Genomic DNA, 14973 nt, shown 5'->3' on the forward strand with positions numbered 1-14973 from the left:
AAAGGCGCTGCCCAGACCAAACGGAGCCTGCAGGGAATGAGAATTCCTCCTGAAGTATGGGTGACCCTTCTATGTGAATGCTGTTAACAGACTCTCCTCGAAGACTGCTCCAAATCCAGCCTTGGCTTAACAACAGTTCCCAGGGGACATCTGTAGTACTGTGCCAAGAACACTAATGGAAGCATCAAGAGAAACAATCCGGTCATAAAAGTCATAGAAACCACCATTACTGCGGCTACCCTATGCCAGGCATTAAGCTAGGCAGAGCTGGTTAGGAATCTGCAGTTTGGAGTTTCGGAAATAATGCAGTTAAAAAAGTTCTGCCCACCTGCATAGCAGGCATAAATGGGATTCAACCATGGGGACTACATTCCCCAAACCTATGCTTTCCCACTCTGTGATGAGAAGACCTGGCATGGAGATGGGCTTCATAAACACAGCAGCTGAAGAGTCTTGGGCAAGTCACTTTACTCCTCCCAGCCTCCATGCCTCCTTTGGTCCCTATCTCCACCTGTAAGTGGGGAGTCATTCAATCATTCATGCAGCTGATGTTTACTGTGGACTTGATGAAATGCTTGCTTCCTCATAGAATGCTTTCACAAGTTAGCATATTTAAAATGCTTTGTGCATCATGAATGCAATACAAAGGTCCCATTTAACCTCAGGGCACTTCTTATCCATAAAAACTCTGAGCCAGAAAAGAACCTTGATCCAGAGGAGATTTGAGCTACCTTGGGTATTAGAAATGAGTGAGAATCTCAAGTTCAAGTTTTGCTTTCAGCAAGATCATGACCAATGGAATAATGTAATTTTATTGTTGAAAAAAATTCTAAGAAGTTTCATTGACTCTAACCCCTTCATTTTACAGATGATAAAATGGAAGTCTATGGAAATTAAGAGATTTGATTGTGATTAGATTGTGATTAGAGTCCGTTAGTGACAGAGCTGGGACGAGAACTCACATTTTGATATCTGGTTTGTGTCCTTTTAAATTCTCTATTCCTTGGCCTCATCCCAAGTAAAACCTTAAAGCACTGTTAGCTGAGACAATAAACAAGGACAAGACGCCAGCCTCAACTTCAGTGCTGTGTTTCCAAAATTCCAACACCTCCATATCACTCTCATGTTTTTGCCATGTCCACATACCTATACTATTATTTTCTAAATGTATGTCTTTAAATCAAGTCATAATTTTTCCTTAGATACTTGCTACATATAGCCACACCCTAAGCAATAAAGCTGTGCAATCATGATTCAATGTGTTGTTTTATTCTTTTCTCAAATTCACATGAAAACAAAGCAGTTCTTATTAGAATAAACAAGGTTCATCATCTTGCATACTACTCATGTAGGGACTGAAGCCATACTTCTGAGAATACTGCTCCCAGGAAAACCAGACTCACAAAGAGGCTGGGCGGGGTGGAGGGTGTGTGTGTGAGAGAGAGAAACTGGGCTGGGGGTAAATTGGCTGCCCTCAGAGCCCACGGGAGAGGCCAGGAAGAACAGAGGGCAGGAGCTGGGACCAGCAGTGGGACTGCTCCAGGGAACATGGCAGCTTCATGAAGACTGCTTCTCGGTGGAGGCCCAAAGTGGAGGAAACGTGGCACAGGAGGGACAACTGTCCTGACTCGGCCACTCCCAGGAGCAGCAGTGCAGACATGAACAAAGACTTCACTTCTAAGTCCATGATGTTAAGTCTGTTCCTTAACATGCTCCATGTCAGTTTCTGCCCTTCTCATATCTCCTGCAGGACAGATTCATAAGTATTTCACAACTACTTTATATAATGAATATAATTCAGCCTGCGCTGAATTATCATTTCTACTGGGCTAAGTGACATGGGTGGGAATCCGAACTCTGTATCAGCCCCATTCCAGATCTCCTGGGATGGAGAGGAGGGTGGGGTTGGAGAGATTTCTGGAGAATAATTGAAGAAAAAAAAAAAGAAGGACAGAGGATCCCCTCTATTGTTTGTCCTGGATGAGGAGAACTCTCTGCTCTTCTGAAAATTCTTACCTATAGCGCCAGTGGGTCGGCTGTGTCAAGTTAGGCCACCTACACTCCTTGACTGGAGGACATAGATATTTCTATTCAGAAGTCAAGTCAGAAAGAGGGGAAAAGATCCCTACATCTCTCTGCTATCTGAGTATCCTAGAGGCAATTAGTATTGAAATGATTAAAAAAAAATTCCCTTGGATATTTTCAGTTTGGAGCAACTAGCTGCACGGCACTGGGCAGGAGGAGTGTGTGTAGGTAGAGAAGTCAGCCTGAAGGTCCAGATTGGGGATCGCAACTCTGAAGTCAACTCTTTGTGACTGACACAGTGAGGGGCCAATAATGTACCACAAGAAGCATGCCGCTGTCCTGCTTAAGAGCTGCCATTCATCTGCATGAGCACAGAAAGAGGTTTTGGTTTTTGTTGTTACTTCCTTCTCTATCCCTTTCGTATTTCAAAGATGAAAATGAGGCATGACCACAGATCAAACAATACTGAGGGGGAAAGCTGGCATGTGCCCTTTTTGAGACTCATCCAGTCTGCAGGTGAAGGCTCAGATTTCTTCAGGGTTCACCAGTCTTAGCAGGTAAGGTGTTCCACACTGGCATTTTCTTGGTTCAGAGAACATAAGCGAGAAGGAAGGGGGTACTTCTCAGAGCCCAAGACAGAGTCCTAATGCTGTTTGCTAAGCAGTGTGAAATCTGTCATATTAATTATGGAATCTGTGTGTGGAGCAGAGTCACAGTTTCAGATCACCTGTCCCAACACCTTGGCCAAGAGCAGTCACATCAGTATAATAACTGCAACCCAAGGACTGACTCAGGGATCTCTGGGAACTATTAGTTCATTTAGCTTTGCTCCATTAATCACCAAGGCCAGGCAGGAACCTGCTTTTGGATACTGTATTTTACCCAGTTTTAATTTCTTCCAGACTAAGTTAAAAACTCTGAAAAGAAAATAATTTCCAAACTTTGATGCCGGATAAGGGGAGAGGGCAACCTCTTAGGGGCCAGTGGGGCCTCGGCAAAGTTCTATGGCTGAACCTTTGTCTCCTCCCTCCCCTAAGACTCCTTTCTCCCAGCTGGAAATCTCTAGTTGTTTGCACTCTTTAACACTTTGCTTTGGATTTCACAAGTTTCATGAAAGCATTAATACTACAATTGTGAACATAGTTATTTTTCTCTTCCATACTTTTTGGGTTATCCTTTTTTTGTATTGTGTCCTAGGCAGGTGCTTAAATGTATCTTTATTATAGAATACTTATAGTAATAATCCTTTTGGGAGTCTTAAAGTGTTTACAAACATTCTATTTCTTTTCAAGTTAAGAAAATCAAAGTCTAGAAGAGTCAACTGTTGTTGGTATTCACACTGAGAATTAGGGACCCAAATGTAGTAATAATAACAGCTAACATTTATTTAGTGCTGTGTGAGACACTTTATAAACTTGTCTCATTTAATCCTCATAGGAATCCTAGAGGGCAAGTCCGTACTATTATTACCCTCATCGTACAGATGAGGAAAATGTGACACCCAGTGATGAATACAATGGCCCAAGTCTCCCATCTAGCAAATGGCATCAGTGGGATCTGAGCCAGGCAGTCTGATGCCTGAGTTTGTACCATTAGCAATATTCTTGCCTTCCTGGAGCCTGGCTTTGAAATGACCCCCTAATTTCTCCAAGCAGAAATATGGCAAATGGTTTTTGATGGTCCACTTCCATGGATTTATTGAAATTATATAATTTTAAGCTAAATTTACCTTCATTTTTGAGCCTGTCGTCCACCCCTGAAGGCCATAAGCCCAATGATAAAAGCAAGATACTGTTAAATAAAATTTTGTCTCTTATTGGCCAATATTTTTCTTTTCTGAGAACTGAGAAACAAGTCATGCTGAGGAAACTATCAATGTAGTATCCATTATATGTTCTCTGAATACAGTGCTCCTGACTGGGGTGGGATTTTTAGATCCTTTTCTGATAAAGACAGTGGGCCTGTGCTGATCCATTCTCACTTTCCTGATATTATTTTGTAACTGAAAATACATGCTCTTGAGTCAGAAGATTACAGTGAGAATTCATTTTGGATATGGAATCAGGCATTTTCCAATCAGTTTTCTCAGTGAGCCAGCAAGCCATAGATTCATTAATGCTATCAGATGTGCTTTAAGCTAACCTGCTTTCTCAGTGAAGCACTTCCAAAATCATTTTAGTCATATATATCTGGTGAGAGCATTTGAAGCAGAAAGAAGAAATTGTCCCATGGAGGCAGAAACTCTCCAAATGTAATGAAAGGTGACATTAAAACGATTAAACTTCGTCACATTTATGTTGTAAATGTGTTGTAGGGAGTTGTGTTCTGGTAGATAATTTAAATGGTAACTAGCTGATTTTATTACCTTGACATATATTTTTCAAAGAATAGTTTTTAACTTTTTCAAAATCAGATTAAGATTTAAGTAGTAAAAGCAAATCGAAGGAGAAATAAAAGCAATGGAGAAAAGAATTCAGAATAATATTACCTAAAATAAAATCTGACCGTTGGAGCTCCTTATGGGAGTTTACTTGGCATTAGCAAGCTTTAAGGTTTAGTCAAGTTTAAAGAATTGAGCACAATTGAGCACAAAAGAAAAAAAAAGGAAAAATCCGAGTGAGAGTTTATAACAATTTATAACTTGTCAGCCCTTAAGTCCTTGGAGACCAAAGATAAGAGTCAGCATGGTGGGAAAAGAGAGGAGCGGTGGCGGGAATAGGGGTGGGCAGAACCCTGAGTGGAGCAGCAAGCTCTTTCCAGTGGTTCTCAACCTTCCTAATGCTGCGACCCTTTAATACAGTTCCTCATGTTGTGGTGACCCCCAACCATAAAATTATTTTCGTTGCTACTTCATAACTGTAATTTTGCTACTGTTATGAATCGTAATGTAAATATCTGATATGCAGGATGTATTTTCATTGCTCGCGACCCACAGGTTGAGAACCGCTGCTTTAGACAGTCTAATGATGGCGGGGTATTAGAGGAGTGTCTTTGCATGCACAGGTATTATTATGGACTAAATGCCCGTGTCCTCCCAAACTCATAGGTTTAAATTATAACCACAAATGTGATAGTATGAGGAGGTGGGGCCTTTGGGAGGTGATGTCATGAGGGTGGAGCCCTTGTGAATGGGATTAGTGCCCTTATAGAGGAAATCCCAGTGAACTCCCTTTCCCCTTTCACTGAGTGAGAACACAGAGAAAATATGGACTTGTATAAACCAAGATCTCAGCCCTCACCAAACACTGAATCTAGACTCCCCAGCCCTCAGAACCCTGAGAAATAATTTTCTGTTGTTTAAGTCACTCCATCTATGGTATTTATACTAATAAAAGGGTAATATGCTGATTAGACCAGATAGACCAGACGTCTTCCGGACGTCCTTCCAGAGAAGGCCACAGCGGCTGTGAGGGCTGAGGAGGGCAGGCAGCTGTGGCAGGCAGGCAGCCGTGATGGCCAGCAGTGGCAGCAGCAGTGGAGTGATGGGGGTGACGCCTTCCTCTGATCAGCCCGGTAGCCTCTCACAGAGGGAGGCCAGACTGTGGCTTAGGCCTGGGGAGCAGGCCAAAGTCAGTAGGACATCCCTTGAGGGCTCCTGGACTGTGAGAGGGGGCAGGCCAGGCTGAGGGATCCCCCTTTAGTGCACGAATTTTCATGCACCGAGCCTCTAGTTTTTATTATAAAAGCCTGAACAGATTAAGGTCAGGATTTATGAAGTTCAGAAAATATGTGAATCTATGGTCTAAAGCTTGATATTTAGTCATTAGAAGTCATTCATTCATGAATTCATCAAACATTTATTGAGCACCTACACTGAGTTAGACACTGTTAGTTACTAGGGATCTATTTGTAAGCCCAAATAGACAAGGCCCCAGTTCAGGTACCTGGAAAGGCAAGGTAAGCAATGAGCAATGCTGCCACACAAGCACATGAGTAATCATACACTGTGGAGAAGAGAGACAACTGAATTGTGACAGGTTGTAACTGGGAAACCACAGCTGGACTGGGGCCCCAACAGAGCCTTCCTGAACAGATAATGTTTGAGCTGAAGCCTAAGGAATGAGTTGGAATTAACCAGCTAAGTAATGTGTTGTGGGTTCTATGTAGAAGGATCTGAATAAGGAAAGGCTCTGTCTTAAGAAGGAGCTCAGCAGATTCATGGAACTGAGAGATAGCCAACATGGGGGTACAGGGGGTGAGATGAGGCGGAAAGGCAGGCAGAGGCTCCACCCTGTGGGCTTAAGAGCAGGGGATGCCCAGAAGGGCTGGTGGTAGTGAGGTTGTGTGTGACCCAATCAGATCTGTGTTTAATTGTCATTCTGGCTGCTATGTGGAGAATGGGCAAGATGTGAGATGGGTACAGGAGAGGAAATGAAAGGCCAGTTAGGAAGCGATCATGGTGGAATTATGGGGTTATGGGAGTTTTGACATGAGGGTAAAACTGAAAATAGATGAATTGAGAGCTACTAAGAGTTCAAAATCAATAGTATTCAGTGGTGGAGAGGACCCAGGCAGTGAAGGACAGTGAACTGAAAAGATAGTAGCACCATTTACTATAGGACACTGGGCCTGGGCATGTACAATGATATAATATTTGTAAAGCTGAGCCTAACATAGGTATAATACTTTTTAGGACTATTGCTTCCTGATATATCCTGGGCATTCCAAAAGAATTTGATGAATAAATGTTTATGAATATTCTTTTAATGGTCTTCTCACTTATGATTTTTTTATTAAATTATCATTTTCACCTTTAACATATATTTAATACATCATCTAAATATGATGGTCATCAACTTACTATAACATACAATTTTTTTACTCCTAAATTTTTTGTGACTACTTTAAAAGTTATTTTCACTTTTTTTGGAGTTAATTCCTTTTTTCAAATTTATGTTCATTTTAAGAGTTAATCTGGAATAAGCAGATGTCATGTGGAGCTGAAAGTCCCTTGCAGATATGGGCACATGGGTGTCTAGATGTCTGTGCCTGCTTAGAGCCCTTTATTTAATGGTTTTATTAGAACAGCTCATGCTGAACAAATACTGGGGTTCAGACTAGCAATTTAAAGTTCAAAGGCTTTTACCAATTTTCATAATTATGCGTCCTTCTTTTTGTAATGGAAAGTATAAGAGAGTATAAGACCAGCGGGCACTTGGATTTTACAGAAGAAAGAGGATATTCACTTTGCAACAAGTGGAGTGAGTCTAATTCTAAAGTTTGCCTATGCAAGAATTGATGATGTCTTGAATCTAGCTTGATGTGCAACATCAGTTAATCCCTGAAGCATATGCTGAGCAACTAATTGTGCACAGCACCATTCAGTTTAGCTCAGGGAGTCAGAAATACTCCGTAGTCATAGTTTCCACCCGTGAAGAGCTCTGATTTAATAACATAAGGCGACCCAAACCTAACACATCACAGTTGTCTCTCTTCCTTTAAAAGCAAGACAAAAACTGAAAAACAAAAGTTAAAACTCGTTTTTCTGGACAGCCACCTTGGAATGCCTGCTCCTAGCACCTGCTGCTCCTCCCATAGGGCAGCCCCTCCCTGAGACCCAGCGGCCGGCACTCGGCGTGTGGCAATATTCCATGTCATTCATTTCCACAGAAGTTCTGGAGGCCATTGGTCCTTCCCCAGCTTTTCTTTTCTGTGAATTCAGGTAGGATGGGTGTAGTGAAAGGAACACTTGACTCAAGGTCAGTCAGGAGAACTGAATTTGAGTTTTGGCTGGGTCACTCAGGTGAGAATTGGAGTAAGTCACTTAATCTCTCTGGGCCAATTTCCTCACCTGTAGAATGGATAGCCTCAAGCACACCTCAGTCACTAGCTCCATCCTTGGAACATGCATATACTCAGCAAACTTCATGTGAGTATGAACCTCATTCCTTTGGCACAGGATAATTTAAATAAGCAATTTGAATAGTATAATAAGCCAAAAGGACCCTGAAAGATGATCTCTCTTGTACCTGGTTTATAGCTAAGAGCTCTTAAAGTCAGAGTAGTTAAGGGACGTGGTCTATCAGTGACAATGGCAAGCCACAGACCAAGTATAAACTGGTCTACCTGTTTCCAGGCCTCAATGCCATGAAACTTACCACATATATTTCTCCCAGTTGAAACCTCTTAAAATGTAATTCTTACCATTTCCTTCCCCTGATGAAAAGCCTTTGGTTACTATCAATGGCCTGGTAAGTAAAGTAAGTCATCTCATCCTGCTATTTAGAGTCCTCTAACACTTGTCCTGAAACCTTCCTTCCTGCTTTCCTGCAGTGTTCCCCTCCACACAGTCTGGGATCCACCAAGCTAGGTTATTTGCCATGTTGTGTACATGATAAATTGTAAACTGCATGAGGGAGTGACTGTTTTATTCATTGCTGAATCCCCAGTACCTAGCCAGACGCCTAACTCATTGTAAAAGCTCAATAAACCTTTGTTGAAGATGGTGGGCATTCTTTATGATAACTATAACAACAACAATAAGAAGGACAATAGCAAAATGGTAGCAATAATGATAAATCATAAAATGGTAAGTCACAGGAAAATAATCATAGTCATCGACAGAGCCATTACTCAGCAGCTAGTATGATGCAAATTTATTATCTCAACTAAACCTAACAATAACCCCGTCATGTGAATATCCTTTTCCCATCTTACTGATGAGAAGGCCGAGGCTCAGAGAGATGGAATAGCTTCCCTGGAACTGGCTGGTTATTAAGGCTCAGTTCTAGGGGTTGGGTGTAACATACATCTTCCTGTTTGTAAACAAGGTTCCTTGCTTTCATGGAGCTGACAGTCTAGGGGCAGAAAACAGACACCTACTCACCAAATAAGTGAGATAAAGTCAGAAAGTGTTAAGTGATCAAGTGGAAAATAGAGCAGCCTGAAGGGTTCAATGGTGATGAGTTTATTTTTTCAGACAGGAGAGTGAGTAAAGGCTTCCTTTTCATGAGTCAAGACTTGGTTAGCTGTCATCTCTGACAAGGAGTGAGCCCTGAAAGACCTGGCAGGAGACTGTATTAGGCACAGGAAGTAGTAAGTACACAGCCCCTGAGGTAAGAGTGTCCTTGGTCTGTTTGAGAATAGTAAGACTGCCAGTGTGTCTGCTGGTAAAGGAGAAAAGGCAGTGAGAGCAGGGAGGCTGTGTGGGTTCAGATCATGCTGAGCACTGTAGGCATGACACAGACGTGGGCTTTGCTCAGACTCAGGGGAAGCCATGGGAATGTTAGAGCTGAGCAGTGACAGATCTGTCCTCGGTTTCAAAAGGATCTCTCTGGCAAGGGTGATGAGTAGTGAGAGCAGTTGCAGGAATATTAAAGTCACACGTGTGAGAGACGACGGGGGTGAGAGGAGACTAGGTTCTGATGGACTGGAATATGTGAGAAAGAAAGGAGTCTAGAATTAGTCCGACGTTTTTAGCCTCAAGAGCTGAAAGAAGAGAAGGAAAGGCTGAGGGAGGAGCAGACTGAGGGTTGAGGAAATCAGTAATTCACATATTAAGTGTGCGAGGCCTATGAGCCATCCATGTGGGGGGTGTGAGTTAGCTGACAGCTGGATTTACATGTCTTTAGTTCAATGAAGCAAAACAGGCATGGGATTTTACATGTCAGGGTTATCAGCACATGGATGGCATTTTAAGTCATGAGACAGGATGAGGTCATCTCAGGAGTGAGTGTGAGAGGAGAGAGTGTGAGTGCAGAGAGGTCAGGGAGAGAGGAGGGCAGTACTGGCCCTGGGGTGCTCCAGTGTAGGAAGATGAGGGGTGAAGTAAGGCAACAGAGACTAAGAAGGAGCAGCCAGCCAGGTAGGTGAAGAACCGATAGGGAGAGTGTCCTGGAGGCCAAGTGGACAGTGTTATAAAGATGAGGGCAGTGACCACCTGTGTCAAATGCTGCTGATAGGTCAGGTCAAGCCAGGCCTAAGGATTAACGTCAGACTTGGCAAAGTGGAGGGCACTGGATACCTTGACAAGAGCAATTTTGGTGCTTACAACTTCCTAGTGCATTCTGAAGTCAGGTGAGTGCAGCATTAACTACCACTTTTGCACACAAGTGCCCCAATTGCCTCCCCGGGCCTAAATTTTCTTCATCTCCTACAACTTGGCACCATCATGGGATCTTCCTTAATTCCTCTAGTGAAATTGAACTCCAATAGCATTAACCTTGGTTTAGAATTACTTATTGGTGACTACGAATGGTTGAATTCTTGGATTAATAGAAATATGCTATGTGAACCTACACAGAGTAAGACAAGATGCTAAATAACAGTGTGATATTATTACTATATTATAGACACTATGAAGGCAGCACAAAAATCTCTAAACAAAAACATCCCTAAATAGTAACCCGTGAGCACAGTCTCAGGGTGCTGCTTGGCGTGTGGGGCTGAGAGAGGAGCAGTGCAACAGTGATGGGCGCTGAAAGAAGACTTGACTGTGGTTTTGAGGATCTGGGCTCTGAGCCCAGCTCCGCCACTAAGTGGTGTAACCTTGTGTGAGGCACTCCAAAGTTCTGGGACATAATTTCTTCACCTTTGAAATGAACAGATTGTGTCACATCTGCTCAAGGGTTCCTCCATCCACCTTGTTCGTTCTCATTCATATTAAGAGTGACTTGGCTCCTTCTCTCTTCTTAAACTATGAAACCCAAAAGCACAGGTCTTATACTCCTTGCGCTTCTTGGCATCAAGCACAGGGTCCTAGGAAAGGCGCACTACATAGTTCCTTCTTTAGTAGGGGATAAATCCTCTTTGGGCTGTGAAATGGAGTCTGGTCCTTGCTCAGTGATCTCCCTCTAACCTGCCACATTTATTTTTTGTCCAGTCGTTCAATCCTTCCTTCCTTCATTTACTCAGGAGTTCCTACTGGCTGCAATATTCCCTAGAACTTTATAGGGTCGTGACCAGCTCTGACGTTAATTTTGTGTCTCTTGACCTTGCTGGCTTAGAGTTGAGGAAATTAAGATACATGGTCTAACACATGAGCCAGAATATTGGAACAGGACTGTTTTAGATACTCTAGCCCAGTGGTCGGCAAACTGCGGCTCGCGAGCCTCACGCTGCTCTTTTGCCCCTTGAGTGTGGCTCTTCCACAAAATACCACGTGCGGGCGCGCATGTACAGTGCGATTGAAACTTTGTGGCCCATGCGCAGAAGTCGGTATTTTGTGGAAGAGCCACACTCAAGGGGCCAAAGAGCCGCATGTGGCTCGCGAGCTGCAGTTTGCCGACCGCTGCTCTAGCCCATGAACCTAGGGCACTTGTGGAAAGTAGTAAGACCATCAGATTATGGAGATTCTTACATGCCCAGCTCAGAATGTGTGGATCCACCATGTTTGGAGTACCCTGGCGTGGGTAGAGAGCAGCGAAAGGGAGATCAGTGAGAAAACTGAAGCAGCAGTGCACAGGTGGCGATGAGGGCCTGAACCAGGACAGAGAGAAGAGATGGGGCCACCGCCTGCAAGCTGCCCTTTGAGGCACCTTGGTTAGAGACAGTCCTTTAGACACCGAGTCAAGTCAACACCCACCCTGCTCCAGGTTCCTAGACTATGCTAGAGACATTACCTGCATGTTGGCAACCTGGAAAGTATCAGGCAAGGTGTGGGGTGGGAAGTGGGGCAGAGACAGAGACAGAAGCGCACATCTGAATGCAGTGTGATACGTGCTGGCTGGAGGTATAAACAGGGGTGCCAATGGGGATGGGAGCTGCACAGAGGAATCTACGTTTGAATCTGATGTGCTAGATTTCTTCCTTTTGCCTCTCCAAATCCACTCCCACACTCCTCCACTTTACTCTCTGCCCAGGCCTCCAGGAGGCTGACCTGTATGGACCACATCAATGGGTTTCCTTGTCCTTGGCTTCCGCATATCAGAGGGAAGGGGGAGAGTGAGGGCAGAGTACTGATTCCCTTCACTCTCAGGAGGTTAACCTTGGGCTAGTTGTGTCTCTCAACCAAGAGTCACTGCTGCTCTCAAGGTGGTCTATTCTACAAGACTTTCTCCTCTGGGTTCTGGTTACGTGTCTTTCCTCCTAGGCCTGACTCATAGCAACTCTGCCATTATGGTCCCCTGTGGTTCCCCTGTATGCTAGCCAAACCTTTGTAATGAATTCCTTTATGCTGGTTTAATTGAACCTCCCTTTCTTCTTGGGACTTTCACTGATCTACTGGGATTTTGAAATAAGCATTTGTAATTCTTTGGGGCTTTATTCCCTAATAAACTATGAGCTCTTCCATGAGGAATCGAATCTTGTTCATCTTAGCTGTATCTCTCCCCACCTTCACTGTCTAATAGAGTTTCTATTCATAGTGATTGCTTATCTTTTTTCCAAAAATGTTAATTTCTCCTCACAGCCATTCCTTTTTATCTCAGGTGGTCTGTCTGGAATATTCCCCTCTCAGTCCACCCCTAAGCAGACCTACCCAGAGAAAGAACTGCAGCCCTGTGTTCCCCCTTCACCTGACTGTTCTCACTTCACTGTTTCTTAATCAAGATTCCAAATGTTCCCACTAAATTATTTTCCTGCTCAGTTCCCTAAAGTTTACAGTTTCCATGCCAATGCCAGATGCTTGTGACCTCAGAAAAGACCCTAAACCTCTCTCCATTATAATTTCCAAGATTGCAAAATCAAGATAAAATGATACTAACTTCACAGGGTTGCTGGGGAAAAAAGCAAATGTGACATCCTGTAAAATTTACTGTGTTTCTCATAAAATATATCAATGACTACAAAGAATAAAAAAATTCTCTACACATCTACCTTACTTTTTTAGACTGGTTTTCATAAACACTTTGTTAGTACAGAGCAAAATTATAATAACAACTGATATCTCCTGCGTACTTAATCCCTGTCAGTAACTGTTCTAAGCACTTTATATATCATCTCATTTAATCTCCACAAGAACCATATGCCATAGAACCTCTTTTATTCCCATTTTACAGATGAGGATGAAGAAGGCCACAAAGTGATGAATTAACTTGCCTAAGGTCAAGAGCCAGAATTGAAATCTGGGAAGCTTGACCAAATGCCGTGCTATTAATCCCTTTACTTACATATTTTCATTCATTTACATTCTCTGTGACAAATGTAAAGACAAATCGTAAAGTTGGCAATTGGCCACAATGAGATATCATGTGGAAATTCTTGGGAATTATACTTCAGTTCATGTGTTACACTCCAAAATTCAAAGTTGACAAGTTGTGTTTGGTTAACTGAATTGCTTTCTTAACATCTCCATGTGGTCAAGAATGGTAGTAGGGCTCTCAAATGAGACTCACCTGAACTTAGTGCATGTTCCACTTCCTGCATGATCACCCTGGGGGAGGCGGTGGTGGTCTCAACATCTACCAGAATACAGGTCACTTTGGCTGGCACAGTTGTTTGGGGCGTTTTCTCCGTGGGCACCAGCTCCGACGTGGCATGTGAAGTGGGGGTGTGGCCAGAGCTGTGCTCCTGTGCTGGGGACTCTCGTGTGGTTGGGGCTCCTGTGGTCTTGGTGCTGGTCTCAGTGGAGCTGTGGTTGGTATTGTCAGAGACAGAAGAAGAAACCTCTGGGGGTGAGGTTGATAGAATTGGCGGTGGTGAGGTGGATAGGGCTGGGGGTGATGAGGCTGGCGTCTGAGCGGAGGTGGGTGAAGGAGACTCAGCCAGGGACCTCGACCCTGTGGCTGACACATTTGCCTCTGGAGTGCCTGAACTGTGCTCCGTGGGCATGGGTGTTAAGGGGACCACACTGCTTGTTGATAAGGTGTCTGTGTTTGGGTCTTCCCAAGTCAAGGTGGTCTCCTGTCCTGTGGGCTCCGTGACAACATTCTTGGGGGTTAGAGATGTCTGCACTGATGACACTGTAACGGGGAGCACTGAGCTGCTGGGTGTGCCGCTGGTGGGGGAGGCAGGAGGGCTCTGTGGAGAGCTTGTCCAGAAGGTCGTTGGCGTTGGTGAGATAATCTTTTCCGGAACAGAAACAGGCAGGGGGGCTGATGTAGGCATGCTCTGCACTCTCAGTCCTGTGGAAGAGCCAGTACAAAAGCGGTTAACGTGTGAAAACCTGAGAGGCAAGGTTGTTTTGCAGTTCTCATTTTGCATTGTGCATCCCCAACTGTGAAAGTGACTTTTAAATATTTTCTTCCCACTGCCCTAGCTGGTTTGTCTCAGTGGATAGAGCTTTGGATTGCGGACTGAAAGGTCCCTGGTTCAATTCCGGTCAAAGGCACATGCCCGGGTTGTGGGCTCGATCTCCAGTAGGGGGCGTGCAGGAGACAGCCGATCAGTAATTCTCTCTCATCATTGATGTTTCTATCTCTCCCTTCTTCTCTGAAATCAATAAAAATCTATTAAAAATATTATCTTCCCGCTAATTGTCTCCTCTTCTATGTGGCTATCAGGAGAAACCGGCCTGGAGGCTCAGTAAGAGCATTTAGTGGGTCAGTCAAAGCAAGTCCAGCCAATTCATGGAACAATCTAATCTTGTCTCCTGCTTGCTTCAAACCTAGCCCTTAAAAAGTGAGACTCTCTGGGGGACTGGCTGTATGGGAATTGGTCTGGACTGCTGAGGGCCCTGCTCCACATGCCTGTGGGGATGCCTATGGTTTGTGTGGGGTGGGGAAGGCATGGTTGGTGAGTGGAAAGCTTACTGATTGACTTTTCCCTGCCCCAGGGTTGTGAGCTCTGTGTTTATGCCCGGGATGCAAGGGCTATGAGATTGTTGGCTGAGATTAATAAAAGTCTGAGCACATTCCCTGCAGAGGAGGAAAGGCAGGAGGTCCAAGAATAAAAGCTGAGAGGAGGATGGGAGGTTAAATATATTTTCTGAAACTGGAACTCAGGACTTCTGAATTTTAGCCTGGGGTCTTTAGGATCATATCATTTTACAAAATGTTCTTCATATTTTGTAAAGTGTAGAATTAGTTTTCTTTCTTCCTCCTTCCCTCCATTTATCCATGCAATTTAATT

At 43.8% G+C, this 14973-nt stretch overlaps 1 protein-coding gene across 1 annotated transcript in view; it reads right to left on the reverse strand.

Annotated features, from left to right (window-relative positions):
• The window catches only part of PARM1 (prostate androgen-regulated mucin-like protein 1), a 38568-nt gene extending 24544 nt beyond the window's left edge, over nucleotides 1-14024 (reverse strand). The window contains exon 1 of the mRNA XM_006094415.3: nucleotides 13299-14024. Within this exon, the coding sequence (XP_006094477.2) occupies nucleotides 13299-14010 (712 nt within the window). The 5' untranslated portion in view covers nucleotides 14011-14024. The remainder of the gene's footprint in view (nucleotides 1-13298) is intronic.
• Between the last annotated feature and the right edge of the window lie 949 nt (nucleotides 14025-14973).

The sequence above is a fragment of the Myotis lucifugus genome, unplaced genomic scaffold, assembly GCF_000147115.1.
Source record: "Myotis lucifugus unplaced genomic scaffold, Myoluc2.0 scaffold_136, whole genome shotgun sequence".
In the NCBI taxonomy this organism is placed as follows: domain Eukaryota; kingdom Metazoa; phylum Chordata; class Mammalia; order Chiroptera; family Vespertilionidae; genus Myotis; species Myotis lucifugus.